At 42.8% G+C, this 17,717-nt stretch overlaps 2 protein-coding genes across 4 annotated transcripts in view; both read right to left on the bottom strand.

Annotated features, from left to right (window-relative positions):
- Positions 1-17,717, bottom strand: part of LOC110986820 (sodium-dependent phosphate transport protein 2B-like) — a 369,275-nt gene that overhangs the window by 263,036 nt on the left and 88,522 nt on the right. The window lies entirely within an intron of this gene.
- LOC110986817 (gonadotropin-releasing hormone II receptor-like) overlaps positions 3,861-17,717 on the bottom strand; it is a 63,220-nt gene continuing 49,363 nt past the window's right edge. For all 3 annotated transcript variants that reach the window (XM_022249036.2, XM_022249037.2, XM_022249038.2), the window contains exons 2-4: positions 10,203-11,066; positions 7,689-7,896; positions 3,861-7,284 (exon numbers count right to left, since the gene is read on the bottom strand). In XM_022249036.2, coding sequence (XP_022104728.1) covers positions 6,803-7,284; positions 7,689-7,896; positions 10,203-10,775 — 1,263 coding nt within the window. In that variant the 5' untranslated portion in view covers positions 10,776-11,066 and the 3' untranslated portion in view covers positions 3,861-6,802. The remainder of the gene's footprint in view (positions 7,285-7,688; positions 7,897-10,202; positions 11,067-17,717) is intronic.

The following is a 17,717-nucleotide window of genomic DNA, read 5'->3' as shown; positions in this document are numbered from 1 at the left end:
CTGCTTTGCCCATTCGCGGTGCAAATTGAGACTAGCAAGCTCCAGAGGGCGGCGGCATAAACTCACGCAGGACCTGAGTCTAAATAAAGTGCCTATTCATGGCAGCAAAGGTTTGGGGTTTCAACTATAGTTATTGATGGACGATAAAGAACTTTTTAATCTTCTCCTATAAACCCCTATATTTTGGAAAATGACGCTGTCAATGCAGTTGATAAATTCGACTTATTCGTGACTGAAATTTTCCCGTAGTCTGTGTCACGTATACAAGGGCGAATCACAGAAAATGTGCTAAAGACGGAAACAAGTTGTACGACTTTGAGAACAAACAATAAAATCATTTGTAATTGTTATTTTTACCGGAAAAAGTCGTCCAACAAAAATAATCAACAGATCAAATCTAAATCCTCCAGAAGCGTAGCCTACGCAATTTAAAGGTTACTGGATATTTCGGTAGTGTTAGGATTATGAATTAAAATTTGCAGTTAATGTTTAAAATGGAATGGTGTAGGCTAACTTAAAAGCATTTTACGACGTTGTTTCTAGACTCGAACCGGTAATTGAAGTAAAAACACACGGAACACTGATTCGATCCACCTGATCGTAAATCGTGTAATTTTCATTACTATATCCGGCTCGCACTACCCTGGCTGGATTAGACGGCAACATCTAAAGCAGGTCAGTCACGATCAAGCTCGGGGATAGCAGACCGAGAGTTACTCCTGGGCATGGCCGAGTGCGCTTTTTCAGATGTCGGTCGTCTGCCAGTGGCTGTCAAGTCAGATATGGGTCCCACATGTGACCAAGCATGGATCAAGGTAGAAGGAAAAATTGCCAGAACACTGCAAAGAAACTGGGACATACAGTACCACCCTCGATCCTACGGGTGCACGGTCGTTCGAAAAGGACGCAGCGAGCATTTCCAAACAAACGTAGTTAAAAGTCAGGCGCAGGTTCGGTAACGTCAACGATTCGTCTCTACAGAAGGCCAAAGCAACGCTCTATTACGTGCACACACTGTACCGCATCACCTAGCTGGACAGCCTCTGATTTTTCATTTAAATTGCTTCCGCTCTTAAAACATCTAATGGGCAAGATCTATTATAGCGTGATACACACTAAGAAAAGCTTATCCCCAAACCCTCCGGCACAGAGGAGGGATCGGTGGCAATCGTCAAAACTCGGAAAGGAAAAGATCATAGTCATTGTGACAGAGGACAAAAAGGAAGTCCACAGTTTGTGACAGATGTAGGCCGAACGCAGGTTACATAATAGACGGTGTGCAAAAAAAAAAATGCTCAAGAGGAGACAAAGTAAGCTTGAGAAAGAGTCCATGCTTATCAAAGCAAAACGGAGACAAACTGAAATGCTGGCAAACTTTCACGGCACAATTGGAAACAGTACTGTCCATGACACCAACCGGTCTTCGGGGACTGGAAGCCACGCGTGAATTATAGTTTTACCGCCCAAGATAAACCTCGACATATTGCAACGTACTGGGATGATAGTCAGCGGTTCTTTAAGGAATGACTAAAATGGGGCTTTAAGGCCACAACTCGGAAGTATCATTTTTGATCTACATTGATTGCATCTTTCATTGCTGCAAAAGTCATTTATATCACACCTCTGGTATTTGGGGAGGCGGGACTAAACCATTCAGTAAAATCCATCAAGCTCTCTTACATGAACATCCTTAAGCGGTCCACCAGTCTCCATCACGAGGCGGCAGATCCATTCTTGAACGCGATAAAGTCATTAATCTGTCCCGTTTTGCACAGCCTGCGACGAGCAATGGTCTTAACCTCCAAGACTACATCTGTAACCTCGATAATAAACCTCATCATCGCTCAGATGCGATCAAGCGGGAGGCGATTTTCGTCTCGCGTCTTGAACAGAGTTTGATTCAACGGCCAACGCGAACTTTTTATTTGCATGTGGCACACAGTTCTTGAATTTAAGTGACATCAGGAACCATTCAATGAGATTATTTTTGGATAAATCTGAAGCACGTGCTTGCCCGTCATCATTTTTCCCTTTTGGAAAGTCCTTGAAAGAACTTTCAGTCGCGAATCACTAACGGGAAGGATCTCCAACTTACAAATGACAGTAGGTCTAAATTTCAGCCTGTCTAAATAGGAGAATTTAGAGGATAATGCACAAAGGACGTCTGCCAGAGAATTGCTTAAGGCCTTGACAAAATAATGTCGGGTATTTTTATAATAATCTTAAATCAGTATTTCAATTTTTTTCCTGTTTACTCCAGGAGCGGTTCTAGAGCCTTTTAGGTGTTTTGGGGGATGGGGCTAGACCAATCTCACGTGACATCATCTTTTAACTTTCGCAACTGTTTTTCCATTGTGTCATTGATGGAGGGCGCTCGACAAAAGTATTCGGGAGATTTTATCACTCAGGCTCTTTTGCATGTAAGATTTCATGATAAATCCTTTTTTATTTAGACGCTAACCTACTTATACTTCACAATGCACGTCTTGTCCGCCCTGAGCAGAAGCACCCCCTCATCGGTTGAAAAGAGTCATTTTCGCAGGGAGTGTTCACTTTGTTGGTAGCGATGCGACCGTAGCGCGTCATATCACAGTCGTTCGTGAGCCAGCGAATTCATTTCCGACCACAAAGGAGCCTCCCTTGCTAAGAAAATGGCGCCCACTGTCCATTTACAGGTAAGCCTACCCAGGATTGGTGTTTTTTAAGCTGATATAAAAGAGTCAAAACTTCAAAAAAACATGGTTAACCTATAAACGGAAAAAACATTATACGTTCAATTCCTTTCGAGAATTATAACCTCATGTTTTGTGTTTCCAATGTGCGCACTGAACGTTTTAACGATAAGCTGGGTACAAACTGAGCCGAACGTCCTTTTTTTACATTTTAAGTTGTCATATTTTAAGGTTTTTTTAACGTTTTCCCAATTTGAAAGACCGTCCCACAGAGGAAGTAGCGCTTCTGCCTGACTATGACCTGTTTATAGGCGTAAATCCCAGAGAGATAGTATCGCCCCAAACTCATACATTACATGTATTTCGAACTTCCAAAGGCCAAATTGGGGAACAACTGGTGCAAATACTTAATAAGCCGTATACGGAAAGCTCGCATACAAGATGTAGGTATACCAATCAGCGCTCCCAGCACAGGTTGATGTCGACCTAACCCCCCACCCACCACCATCCATCCATCCATCCATCCACCTGCTTGTCGAATTTCCAAGGCTGGAAAATGTTGGGATTTTGGTCTTAACCCCCCCCCCCCCGCACACACATAGAAGTGTGTATTTGCCTGCAACTGGGGACCCCCTATTGTTCCTCTTTTGTTTGTACTTCAACTTTTTTAGAAGACCACCCATATGTTTTGTACACAGTTGTCAATCGGGGACCCTCTGTCAATCGGGGACCTTATTGTCCTCTATTGTTCAGGGTCCCCAATTGAATGCAGAAACAAACTCACACACAACATTTACCTTACATACCTACTGTGGACATTACTTTATTTTCGTGCAGTTAAGGAAACTCAGTGAAAATTCTCGTTCTTGAACTGGGAACACGATTTTTGTAAAAGGTTTCCTTGACTGTTCCTCTTCCTTTAATGACAGATGACCCCTACCCCAAAATGCCTCTAAACGTCTTTTTCAGAGAAGGGGAAACGTCCTGTGGACGTGTGTAAATCCACACGACCTCTTCCTTTCCTGCATCGTGTGGACATCTTTTGTTCACAAGAGAAGTCCACACTAGATATGTAAGGTTAGCGTACACTAAGACCAGCAGGGACTTTCACCGCTGGTTCTGTTAATGCTTAGGTTTTAAGGCTGTGGGAGTGATCGGCAAACAAATCGACTATTTCCACAAAAATCATGCACTTACAGGCTTCGTTTATTTTAAGTATCCATTAATTCACACCTTTTACTGCCTCCCTTTCGTATCTCATATCTCATTTCCCACGTCCTTTGTTCTCCCCCTTGACGATACTATAAGCTCTAACTTACATATTATAAAATCTTTATTGAGTGACGACTATATCCGGTGATATTTCTTTGTACAGGTGCATTACAACAATATATGCTTCAATACTTACATCTCCGATAAATATTTCAGTTTAAGTAACTGAATATACATATAATTAGTTTTAAGAATTGAACAATGCAAGTCAAGTTGTATATACAATTTGCCGGTAGACTAGTTACTTTTATAACACCTCACTCACAGATTCTGTATCTTGATTGGCCGAAAGTGTGATGCTTGCTACTTTTGTACCTCCACTCCAAAAATACTATACACGTGCAGCCTTGCTCTGAAAAGAACAATCAGATTTGTAGACCCGAGTCAGCTGACTTGGACTCAAGTCGGATTCGGGTCGCTATTTTTGTAACTCGTGACTTGAGTTGCAACTTTTTTTATTTAGTTATAAAACAATTATTGACTGCTTTATCTCTTGGTATGGTAAAGCCTCAGTGATCCATGAAGCATTCTATTTTCCTGAGGCGAATGGATCACCTCGGGGGTTAGTTTTACAATGCCACCCCGGTCAATATTTTTGTGATAGCAGTTTGGTTTAAAAAGTGGCTGGATCTACTAAATCGGGACAGCACTAAAAACAATTGGATTGGCTTCACGTGACTGGCGTTTAACATCTGCCTAAGCCCTGTCATTAACGTCCATCAAACCTGTCTCTAACAGGTTTTACAATCAGTCTGGTCTCTTCGGGGTTGTTTTCGTTTCACACTGTGTTAAGTATATATGTATGTTGAATAAACACACTTTTATTTCATTACTTCAGTTTTTGCTGAGCGAGACCTCAAAATATAATTTCTTAGAATGTACCAAACAAATATCATCAAATAAATTATATGGGAAAACTGACTATAGTGTTTACATATTAATTATAAAGATGTACAAGAAATTGAATACTTCATTAAAAGAAAGACCAAACTCCACCATTTTGACCTAAGAGAGTTTACATGATTTCGTTTGCAATTCCTTCAAAAATATTCATTTTTTTTCTTTTCAACTCAAACAAGGGCCCTTCTTTCAATTAGGTATTCAAGTGATTGGAGCGGGATTTGAATCAGCAACCTCCGGAACACGGTACCAGCTAGTGTTCTAATAACTGAGCTATCAAGCCCTACGTTGGCGGCGCTTCCCGGAAATAGCGTGATTTCCTGAAAAATCAAAATACTTCATTGATAATTTGTTCCCGAACAAAATGCCATCTTCTTTTCAGTTCGCCTGAGACGTCAGAGCTGATTTACACGGCGTCTTCAAAAAACCTCCATCACTGATTATCCAATTTGCTGAACTGACCCGACGGAGTGAAATTTGATACTTTGAGATGTCGTGAGGGTGTACCGTACCAACTCCGAAACACTGCTAAGGCAAAAAAGGTCTCCGGTTTCTGGTCAGGGCTGGCTCCAAAAGTGGTGTAACGACGTGGCTTCCCCCCCCAAACTTTTTTCCTATATCATGCATATGTGCTTGTACATACCACCATACCACCGTTACCAACACTGAAAGAGACTGGGCCTCCACTATTTGCTGTTTTAAAGCGTTTCCAACTTGTAAATGTACACAGGACATTAGATCACCTCGTAAATGTATAATACAGAAATGACGTCATATGAAAAAGAGTGCCTGACTAAATGTATGGGCCCTAGAGGGACTCCTTCACTTTGAGAACAACAGAGTAGCCCATGCACCTGGAGGAACGGCGTGAAGTGCGACATGCTGCTGTCCGTCGTCGGCCTCCTTCACCATTATCAGGGTCGCAAAATCAACGTCTGCCCAGACTTTGCCAGGATCTGCGCTTCGCGCATAGGACTGGTCAGTCACCGTGGACACAAACACCTGCCTACGTAGCAGCATCAGCAAAAGATTCGTCAAGGACGACGACTCAGTTCACTACTCAACCGCACCCAACCTAAAACACCTTAACGTTACGCAGTAGTAGGATTCCAGTCAATCAAGCAAGTTTGGCAGCTTTTTGGCATCGTACTAAGCAAACTTGGCGACGCGCAGGTCTCTGGAGACCGCGCGCTGACCAGAAATTGGAGACTGGGGTGGTGCCTAACGCGCATATCACGAGAAGGACTGTTTCCAAACTACATTACCAAATAACAGCTAAAGACTAAGAGTTATGTACGACTGGTATTTAATCAGTTATATAACTGGGTACGACTTTAATACCTAACACTACCACGGTATTGCGGACAATATTTTAGGTTTCATTGTCACTTTTTCACTTTCCAACTCCGTGCTTTTGTCGGCTTACACGACGTTTCAGCAACTGCTGACGGTCACCAAATTTCTGCATAAATTATGTATACAACATTACATAAGATACACTGCACTCGATATAGATAGAGTAGCCAGCTATTGAGGGCTACCTTAGCCCTGAAGGGACGGGCAAAGACCCAGAATTTTCACCAATGACTTCACAAATCGTTAACATTCTATCAATTTATTTTCCCTTCGGCAATTTGCAATATCACATGTGCCTTTAAGGCCATCAGACAAACATATAGGCTGCGTTCGTCAGTCTGCCGGCAGAGAGACATGCGCGCGTCCGTAGGATGATGCATCCGCCATCGCTATCCACCAGTGGGTGGCTTCCGGAGCCACTCATGTTAATTCAAGTCGAAGCCACTTACTCTCGCTATTCCACAGGTTTGCGAAGGCAGCAAGCTTGGTCACTGAGTAAAAGTCGATTTAACTTCTTATTTTAGGCTACATCTAGGCCTACAGGCTTAGCGGGATATGTTACATTAAGCAAGATTTTACCATTTTCTCTCAAAAATATACACCTAGACACACCTCTCAGCTACTTGTCTAGTGTCTGCACTTATCACGTGATAATTGGCCGTGGACCCAGTGGGGGCACCTAACCGAGTAGATGAAGCATACGTCATTTGTGGGTAGTTGTTAGACGAGGTTGTCGACCGACGGCTGATCTTTCGACCTCGCCAGACAATTCGTCGACCCCGCCACTCAAAACATCCGGGGAAGTACCGCCTGAAATCCACAGTGAACATGCCATAAACGATGGGGTCGATGGCGGCATTGGAGAAAAGCAATGCCAACAAGACTTGCTGCAGCCATATAGGTGTGGTTTTATCTTCTTTCTCCTTGATGTGGATGATGGCGCCCTGTATATTGGACGGGGTCCAGCAGACGATGAAGGCCGTTACTATGGCGCCGGTCATCACGAGCGCCCTCGTGCGAGCCTTGGGAAGAGTGTCGGCCCCTGAGCGCCGCAGTGTCATTCGATCACCGTTGTTACCCGAATCTGTTAGAATTGAGCAAGACCAGTCCAAACTATATTTTAAACTGGGGGCCGCGTATGGCAGATCCTAAAAATCTTTCCCGAAAAATTATTCCTACATTTTCAATTATGAAACAATCAAAACATCGATTTATCCGTAGACATGTTGGCTGAGTTCAGGCGACTCGTTTTCGTATGTTCACAAACAGCTCGATCAAAACAAAATCAAGGGTCGAATCCATTACTGGCTCATCAGTATTTTAAAACCCAGACGTTCACATGGAATGCAAGCATTAGGCTTTCAATAAACTGCATGCTTCCATAAATCGATTGCATAATCTTCCTGACTTTCTGCGACTAAATCTGTGACAACAAGATCATCATAACTGGTATCACAATAGGGAACTACTTTTCAAATGCCTACTCACAGCTCCGGATGGTACTGCTGCCGAAGATCTTGATGACAATAGCTGTGTAGCAACCGACGATTATGGCCAGTGGAATGACGTAGGTTGCACAGACGACGAACCAGTGGTACATGTGCCACAATATTCGGTATTTAGTCATGAAGTTGTAGTCAACACACTGTAGGAAGGTTGGATCGTCATAATGGGCCATCACCTCATGAACGAGAAGCTGTTGTGTGACCATAACCCATCATTTTCATAAGTCATAAGCATTCGTAGAACGGAAAAGTATTAGCACTCTAAAGAAATTTCACCGACAAAATAGATTTTAATCTATGCTCACGTAAAATGCAAATACAGGAACAGATCTGCCAATTTTTTTTTTTTTTTGGGGGGGGATTTTCAGTCGAAACCTGAGATTCATTGGTAGAAACTGTTCTCAGTGCGTCTGTATATATCTGCGGTCGGGATTGCGCAAGGCATTTTAAGAATCAAAATTAGCCCAGCAAGATTGTAGTAATGGGAGCAAGGTTAGGAGAGCCGGAAATGTGTGAAAAACGGCGCTTAGAGAAAAAAATACATTCCTAAATACTTTTTGTACCCACTTTTGAAAAGAAAAATCACCTAATGTTTAAATTTTTACGATAAAATGCATTTAGAAATGCTTTTAAATGCTACGAGGTTTTCACATAGGTAAATGTGTAGCATATGAAAGAGTATTTAAATTACACCACACAAAAAGAGTTAAGGACCACTTTTTTCTAATTTTTCCAAGCAATGAGTGGGGTCTAGTTCTTCCATTTTTTTGTCTAGATGGTGTTCCTATTGGAATAAAAAAATTAAAATTGTTTGAAAACATCAAATGCACATTTTCAGCCGTAAAATATCTCGTATGAAAAAATATACAAAAATAAAAAATTTCGTTGAAATTGAAACGTGTTTCGCGACGTATTTAAAATACATCAGGGAACGCATTTCAGCGTCAATATCTAATCATGTCGTGTGTTAACCATGCTAAAAGTGGGTACAAAAAACAAGTTGAAAATCTATAAAATTCCGTGTTTTTACAGTTTGTAAGGGCTAGTACATTTTCCATGGCATGCATGGTGTCGCCATTTTACACCAGGCTAATCGTCGACTTTACATACACCAAATGGATTTACTCGGGGTCCGTGCAGTAAAATGTTTCACATTCAAGCAATGGAAAGAAAATTTTCATTCAGTATTAGATTGAACGTTCATCAGCCCAAGCAGAAACAGAAGAGGTGATGGTTTTCATATCGCAGCTTATGGAATTCGTTTCAAAGCTTCTACCGACGATTTGCTGTGCACCGGGATGAAGATGATATACGCGTACTGAGGGAAGTCATATAGGCGGGAAAGGTGATATTGGGAAGGGAAGGAACGCCCTCTTTAAAGTAAAGTGATGGTGGTGAGTTGAGGTTGCAAATAATACATCGTCACGTGGTACTGGGATGTCAGAGCGATGTTGCTAGCGGTGATAATTATGCAGTGTGATGGCTGCACCCGATCCCAACTACCCTCTGCTGTCAACAAACGTGTCTTTTACAGAAAACTGATCACATTCGGAACTGGGCCGAAATACACGGATGACGTAACAACTTGGGCGTCATTATTTGGAGTTTGAAGAAGGAAAAGAAGAAATTTGATCGAGCCGGCTGGCGTATAGGGAAAGGGATTAGTATTATTGGTGTTCTTGGTTCGAATATCTTTATTTTCTATTTTTCAGGGTTTTTTCCAATAGGAAAAGATTGAAAGGTTATTGTATTTACTGCCGAATTTGTAGGCTTGACGTATTTTTATTCAAGGTCAAAAGCTCACTTCAACACGTTCTCTATCTGGTAATATTACACTTGGGCCTCACTCTTCATAGGGTCATTTCTCTGTAAAAGCCTCGTTTATTAACAGCGGTGTGAAGTCGGATCGGGTGGATGGCAACGATGGAGCAAGCGGCGGTATATTTGCGGAGACGACAAAATGGCATTGAAAACCCGGCTTGGTATAAAGTGGCATGGCAGGAAATGGGACAACAAAGAGGACCACTCTGACAATGGCAATGTAGAAGCCAATAATGAATGGAACTGCGTGAGTGGCGATGGACTCCAGTGTTGTAGTCGAGTACTTTCCGAGTACCAACATTCTCCGCAAAATACTGAACTGGGTAAAAGGGAATAAAGCCAGAGTGCACAGGCATTTGATGGTAAATGTGCAAAGGTAAGATTACAAAATAAATGTTAGACTTCAGACACTCCCAGTTGTGTAAAATTTAAGTTTTAAGGAGACAAGTACTCGGAAAGTACTCGGCCGAGTACCTTCCGAGTACTTTTGTCCTAAAAAGTTAATTTTAATCAAACAGTGATGGTGTGAAGTCGTTACGTTGCTTTGTAATCTTACCTTTATGCACGTACCATCAAATGCCGATGTACTTCAGCTTTGTTCCCTCCTAACTAGTTAAATATTTGGTAGAGAACTTGGTTCTCAAAAAGTACTCGACTGCATCGCTGATGGACTCACCTGAGGAATACTAATGACGAAACACGCAACCCACGACACCTGGAGCATGACCTTACAGCGTATGTCCGCCTGCCGGACGCTCAGCGGGAAAACAATTGAGGCAAACCGGTCCAAACTGATGACGATCAAGACGAACGGCGAGGCGTACATGGCCACCATGGCCACGTACATGCACAGGCGGCACATCACATCCCCTCCGTACCATTGGATGGTCAAAATCCAGAAGAAGTCCATGGGGATGTTGAAGAGTGTTATCATGAGATCGGCCACCGTCAGATGCAGGATCAGCAGATTGACGCGAGACTTTCTGCGCCGGCCGCGGAGGAGACTACACAAGACCGCTATGTTGCCAATGGTGGAGACTACGAATATTATGACGTAGAGAACGAGACGGACATAGTAGTCGCTCCTTTGAGGATATATAACAGCAGTCCCACCTTCGCCTGAGGCTGAGGTCGCGTTGGTGGTATCATTGTAGAAATCAACTGTTTCATTGATGAAGTCATAAATGTAGGTCACTAAGGTTGGATTTACTCCCGTGGTCGCCATTGTAGGCCTGACAAAACCATGCATCCACTATTCAGTACAGTTTTCAAAAATCCAAAGTGACGAATCGACATCAAACTCACAAAATAATATCTTTACTCTCTAGTACACTGCAACCAAAATTCTTCTGAAAGCAGCACATCACATAAAAAGAACCTTAAACTGGCTCTTTTCAAATAATGCGCCAAGTACCCTGTCGTCGATTGCTTGCGTTGCTGAACATTACCAAGAGCCACCGGTCACAACTGCCTTTCAAATCCATCTCGACGATGCGGGCACGGTCTCTCTGTTCACTCACTGCCGACCCAGAACAGACATCTGCAGGGGAAAGTGATTATGAGAAAATATTAATAGAAAACCTCGCAACGATAAAACCGGTGATTACTGGCAACAGAAGAGGATGGTCGCCGACAACAGCGACTGATAGAAACCAATGATTTTCCTGATCCATTATGTAAATATGTAACGGCATCTCTAGCGAGTTGCAGAAATACCCACATCACTAATCCGGCGGGCTCCCAGCTGTACTGATATTTCAGCTTTGCTTCCAATAATTGCTCCTAACCAGATACAGGCTGCAAAATGAAAACTCTTTTACCTATGTGGTTTCCGCATAATTCATTCCGAGGCTAGTTTTGCACGGGAGCAGGAATTTAATGGAGGAAAAGGGCATTGTTTTACAACAAATACTAGCTTCTCACGACTAATTTCCATCTTTTTTTGTCCAAAAACTTGTGTGAGACGGAGAAATTTGATTGTTTGTACATGTCTGTATCCACAGACGTTTGGCCAACTTGTCACTGCAAAATACCCGTACGGTGGGTCTCTGTTTTCAAGTATACATTTGCCCCTTGTTAACTAAAAGGTAGTACCGACCGCCTGGTTCCCGCCTCAGCTTCAATGATCATTCATGTTTAAAAAAATCAACAAAGCTGCAGGAAAAGATGATCTACTTGCCTCCCTTGAACACACGGTTTTAAGGATGTACTCCAGTGCTGAGCAACATTTCTATAAACTATCTCTTATGTTTATCACACAGTCACATCTACTGCTTTTATTTCATTTATATTTGAATTTATACGTGAGAACATTCTTTTGTTGGCCAACTTAACATGAAAAATTCAGCCATCGGCTTAACCCAGTCACTCTTCAGTTTTGAGACACGGCAGTGGAAGTGGGGATTCTGACAACTGTTTTCTGCTCTAGTATAACACAAGAAAGACGTGCGACTGTATTCAGGTTTGTGACTGTGTCGACGTTTTCCCCATTAATAGTGAAAAATATTCCACACCACGTTGTATTTCTTGAGAGGGTGATATTATCGAAGAAGACACAATCGCCGTACCTTGTTTATTTGTGCCAGAGATACGATCGGAAAAGAGCCATGAATACCAGCCCGTCGGCAATGCTGGTCGAAGCCGTCCGACCGCAGACCAGATCAATATGGGCGACCGAACGCTGATCTGCTGGGCATTTTCATGCTTTTCTCCGAGGAGTTTAGCATCTGTGCAGTCTGAGAAACAAAGTTCAGTCCAAAATGCTGGCGTAGAACTACATGAAAGCCAGCCTTCTTTTCACCGTGTGAAAGTTTGAATCCCTGACCGAAAATACGAAATATTCAATTCATCACGAAGTACCGGTTTAAGAGAAGGCCGACCGTCGATGGTTCCGTCGTTGGCATGATTACGGTCTAGAACTAGGAATCAATGTTATGCCAGACGAGGCCGAAATCGACTAGATGACACGATCATTATTAAGGTTAGTGGTATTTCAGGAGTAACTTAATCTAATGTCCATCTGTGGCAATGGCAGTGCCGCGTTCCATATGACGTAAACGTTTCCACAGCCGTTTTCTGGACATTCTGTAACTATGGAGGCTCGACATGTAGTAGTTGCTCAGTACTATACTGTTGTAAAACTGTGATATTTGGCACGGCACAACTACCAAATCTAACAATTTTCAGATTAAATTAAAACTGAATTATTTTGGCACTCCCAATGGATCACGTGGATATTGGCTCTTTACAAGTTTCTATATATACCCTGCTGGCATTGAAGCGATGAAATTTCTGCACAGCTTGCGACGTTGTACGGTAGCTAGGAATCTGTTTAAGCAGTGGTCGCGAGGACGCGTGCTTGAGGTTGGTACATCATATCAAATTAAAGACTGCTATAAAATGAAATTTGGACAGGTACGTGTGCACAGTCAATCATTATATTTTGACGTCGTAACTAGTTTGCGTTTGTCATGCCCCATTTAAATGCATTACCGGCGTCCGTGAGATCGAGACCGTGAGTACATAATGAGCGCGGAGTGATATTAAAAAACTCGTCGGATCTATGTGCCTGTAAAAAAAAGTAAGCCACCGACTGTACATCACGATTTTGTCTGATATGTTTGCTGCCCCACACGAGGACTTTCAGAGAAAAAAATGACAACAATGAGCCAAGACAGACCATTCACTTCTCAAAAGTGGAATTTTAATCATCGAGGGAGAAAGAACTTGCCCTTTTATTTTGATATGTCTTCAGCTATATCTGCAATATAATGCAAAATGTTGTTCACCACTGGGTTAAAGCTTAGAACCACATGCGAACGCCAACCAGCGAGGTGATTCGTTGGTCGTGCGTGTATCTACGATATTGATGAATAAGTCAAGTCAATATAATTAAAGGCTGGGTCCGAATCACTTGGCTGCGGCTTGAAATTACACACAACTCAATGGGAACTAGTCGCTGCCACTACCACCACCATAGACTTGTGCATAAGTTTAGGGCACAGCCAGGTAATTCCGACACAGGCATGGGATATTCCTACCATAACCTATCTGCCGAAAGTCAAAGGGAACAAAACCAACAAGGGATCATGTAGACAAAAAACCCGAACAGGACTAATTCAGAATATTAGCGTTCAAGTGAGGCCGTCTGTAATGTGCCGATGAAGTCTAGTTTTAAAGAACGCAGCAATAAAGTATCGAGACGCAAACAGTCGCGGGGAGTGACGTCAATCGGCAAAAAGTAAACACAATGATGCCCGAAACTCTGAAATGGTTTGTATGAAATGCTGTGTGTCGGAGGTTTCACCATTTTTTTCTGGATCTAAGCTGCTACTTCGCTGTTTCATATTACCTTGAGACTTGGTTTAATTTGTTCTTCTCAGGGAGAAAATAGGCAAGATGCGCACGATGGTACTCGAGAAGCCATGACCAACGCGCGTTTGTGTAGGCATAGGCCTGCTACGACTGGACACAGTCGGTAAATTTGAGCATAGTCAGCGTTGACGACTCTCTGCGATAAAAAGTTGCGATACTGCCCATCGTACGGGACTGTTTGTCTCTGCACTCTCGACCGTTACGTCTATCTGGAAACTAGGTTTCAGCGTTGAGATAAAAGTTTTCAAGATGGCTATTCACTCCGTGACCGCTTGTGAACTTGGACAATCATCTGACAACAGGTATTTCAAAGGACAAAGCCGACGGACCATCTGAATCCGTTAATAGCGTTTCATGGGTGGCTACATTTGTTTAATTCAAAAGTTGTTGCCGCTACGCAGGGAATTAGATACCATCAGATGGCTATTGGGGACCTCAGCCGAAGCTTAGGGCAACCCTCAGGGGATGCACCAAGGAAGTCCGACAAAAATCGGACGGTCAAGTTTCTTAGAACATCAGCATCAGCAAGCATGAATATTTACCAAAACGGAATCAGACCTGTTTGTAAGAATTCAAATGACGAATATCATCAGTAGTTGAAATTTAAACTGCCTTTATTTCAACGTATAATGCCAAACTGGGCAAACAAATTGGAATCGAAGGGCCTCCGAAGTTAAGGTCAAAATAACCATCGCCCTTAATTATTCCTACGGCAAACTTTCGGCAAATGTTCACAGAAAGTCATCGCTCATTTAATTTGTAATTAAGATGTGAATAATTCCAAATACAGTTGAGTCTTGTGACTGGGGATTTTGTCCACAAAGGGTTTACTTCAGCATTTCAAAGTTTCCTTAAATCTACGACGGTCGAAAGAAAGCTTTTGAAAATTACTTTCTGAAGTCATGCTTTACACTTATAGGCCTATTTTTTTCATATTGCAGCATGCTTGGTTTTCATAGTTTTTTGTTGTTTGATATCTTCTTTCAAGATGGACACTTGAGAAATTTTGTTCCAAGGGTGTGAAGCAAGGAAATTCTTTGACACGTGGACTGGTTTAAATAGAATGCTCTATCCACGAAAACGTAAGAAAGCTTTCATAACCCCCCTTGATGGTATGACCGCATGAATTGCCATACTTCAGGCAATTCTACCAAGAATTTCACGTAAAATTTACACTGAAGTACTGGTTCCCTCCCGCCTCCTGTCATATATCCCAAATGTCCCTTCGATGAACGCCCTTCGAAAAAATGACAACAGTGGGTTTGATAATCTACTTAGATTCATGCTTATGATACGGCCTGACTGAGTACAATTTTGTCCAGGTATTGCCATGTCTATAGTCTCGACGAGTCGGTATTTGCGAAATGTGAGGACACATCTGCCCTGAAAAACTAGAAAGGGAAGTGGATTTTTTTTGGGGGGGGCGGAGCAACTCATCTGTGACGGTCTTGGGTACAAAACTTCTGGCAATTTTCGGGGACTATACATGTGCGGTATTTGACGGTAACCCTCGCTCAATGGTGAAGGAATCTTACAACAGGAACATTAACATTTTTGTAAAGTGGATTATGTGCTTTTAAGAGGGGAGAGGGGTATCTGTCCACGTTATCTCCATGTGGCAAGCACTATATCAAGCCAAGAATGTATGTCCATGTCAATCAAGCATGTTTGGACAGCCAGGTTGTACAGAGCTATACCTACAGCAAATGGCTTTTTTAGAGAGTAGGCGCGGCCTACATAAATTCTTGTCCAAAATCCTAATTCCACTTTGGGTGCCTATGTCTGGAGTAAGTAGGCCCGCAATAAGCATTTAGGGTAAATATTCAAATGGGTAGCACGAAACCAAAATGGCAGCAGCATTACATCCCAACCTCTGTTTACAAGAGGCAAGCTGCATACACCATGGGCTACATTAACGGTGATCTGTTTGGTACCATGAAGTTCAGTTTCCGCCGGGTTCCTTTCACTCTTGCCATAAGGATTTTTACTATTTACTTAACGCTTAATTTTTAAGTTGATTCCGCCCAAATAAACACCGACCAAGCTAGAAAACGACAAGAACGACGCAAACGCAAACTACGAAGTGTGACAATTCCTAACCAAGACCCAAGCAAGTGCCCCACGCCATACATAGGGGATGGGGTAAGACAACTGTCTCCTGTACGGCGGACCCTCGCGAGGCTCCGACAGTGGCAGTTATTTTTCATCCTTAGCGCAAATACTTCAAGTGGAGAGCACATCCCAAACAGCATCCCGTGAAGTCGAAGAGTTCAGCCCGATCACTCCCGAGACTTCACCAAAAGAGGACTTTCGACCACGCTTCTCCTGCGCAGCAGCAATTGACCGCTTTGATTCAGGTTTCAGGGCCACCTTCTTCCCAGGGCACCACTTAAGCTCGCAAAATTCAGCCACGTAAACAATAAATTTCCCTGAAAGAAAAAAATCGAGCTTTCCTGTTTATCTATGGCATTCCCTGCAGCTGCTGCAATCCCTAATTCAGTGTCTGGGAACAAAAATGGTAAATCGATTGACTGCTAAACTGAAATTAGACCCGAGCGCGTTTGCAACCTGCTTAACAATGTCCGCGCTGTGTTTTCCCGCTCCTCGCTGGTAATGCTCGCCTGGGGGCCAGCCTATCATACCCCTGTATCATCTACACCACCTCGGGGTAGATGATGTCTACGTTCCCTGACCGTACGCGATAATATCAACTCCAACCCAAAGGGAGATTCTATACCTGCCTGACTTGCGCAGCATAATGGCGTTACCTGTAGCGGCCAAAGTGCATGCAATGCCGCGAGGGTTCCGTGATATAGCTTTCCAGTTGCCCGGACTATTCCCCACTGTATATCAGCGAAATGGATATCCTTCTGCCCCTTTTTGCCCTGGGCGTCTATACACGAAATGATATCGACCACCGAGCGTTTAAAGAGGCCTGCGTACACAGACCTATGGTGAATGGAATCATGGCTCCAGTCAATCATTCGAGGTTACTGCGTACTTTTTCACGTACGTTCAACCACAGAGCTTGGTTCAACGGGAGACAGAAGGGCTGCGAAATGACAGTTCTGTCCAAGTAAGAAAAACGCACTGACGATTAAACCTATCCGATTATTCTGCACTACATGTATTTTGATAGACGTTATTCACGGGAAGCCATTTTTGGTCATGTTCCTTCAATCTATCGTATCCAATAGAGTCTGTTTAGTGGGGTGTAGCCAGGCTATTTTTGGTTCCAAGCCCGTCTTTCATTTTCTTTTTGTAGCTCGAAACATTTAGATCTCATTAATAACAAATTTGATTTTGAAATTGTCCATCACTACAAGCTGGTATTAATCTGTGGTGAACTTTTCTTTCATTGCTTTCACTTTTAATCTCAGATTTGTGAACCTCGCTTTCAAATCAACAACGTGAATTATGTCGTGAATAAGGTCTATTACATCTTTGTCGATAATTGGAAGATGTAGCCAAATGGATCTGCCCAAGGTGAAGAGTGCCAGTCGCTCTGTGCCCTGCCAGAGTAATTAGATTTCGCGGCAAGGGTGTGAAACCTCGTGTCTCGCGGGAAGTCCCGCGCCCAATCCTGCTGCGCATATGTCTCATGATACTGCCCGACTTTCGACATCTCTTCCCGCCACACACCAACGTTCATCCACTTAGCCTACTTAAAACACGATTACAGGTTCACTACTTTTGGGTCGTTGTCGGTGAATACCGGTATGTTTTCTGAGAAATTTCGATATCAGACTTTGCTTTTGTCCACATTCTATCTTTCATCCATCATAATCATATAAAGCTTTGGAAGCTGTTAGGAGCG

This window comes from Acanthaster planci, linkage group LG05 (assembly GCF_054643075.1).
Source record: "Acanthaster planci isolate LZ-2023a linkage group LG05, COTS_SCS, whole genome shotgun sequence".
Classification (NCBI taxonomy): domain Eukaryota; kingdom Metazoa; phylum Echinodermata; class Asteroidea; order Valvatida; family Acanthasteridae; genus Acanthaster; species Acanthaster planci.
This window is presented reverse-complemented; position numbering and strand designations above follow the sequence as displayed.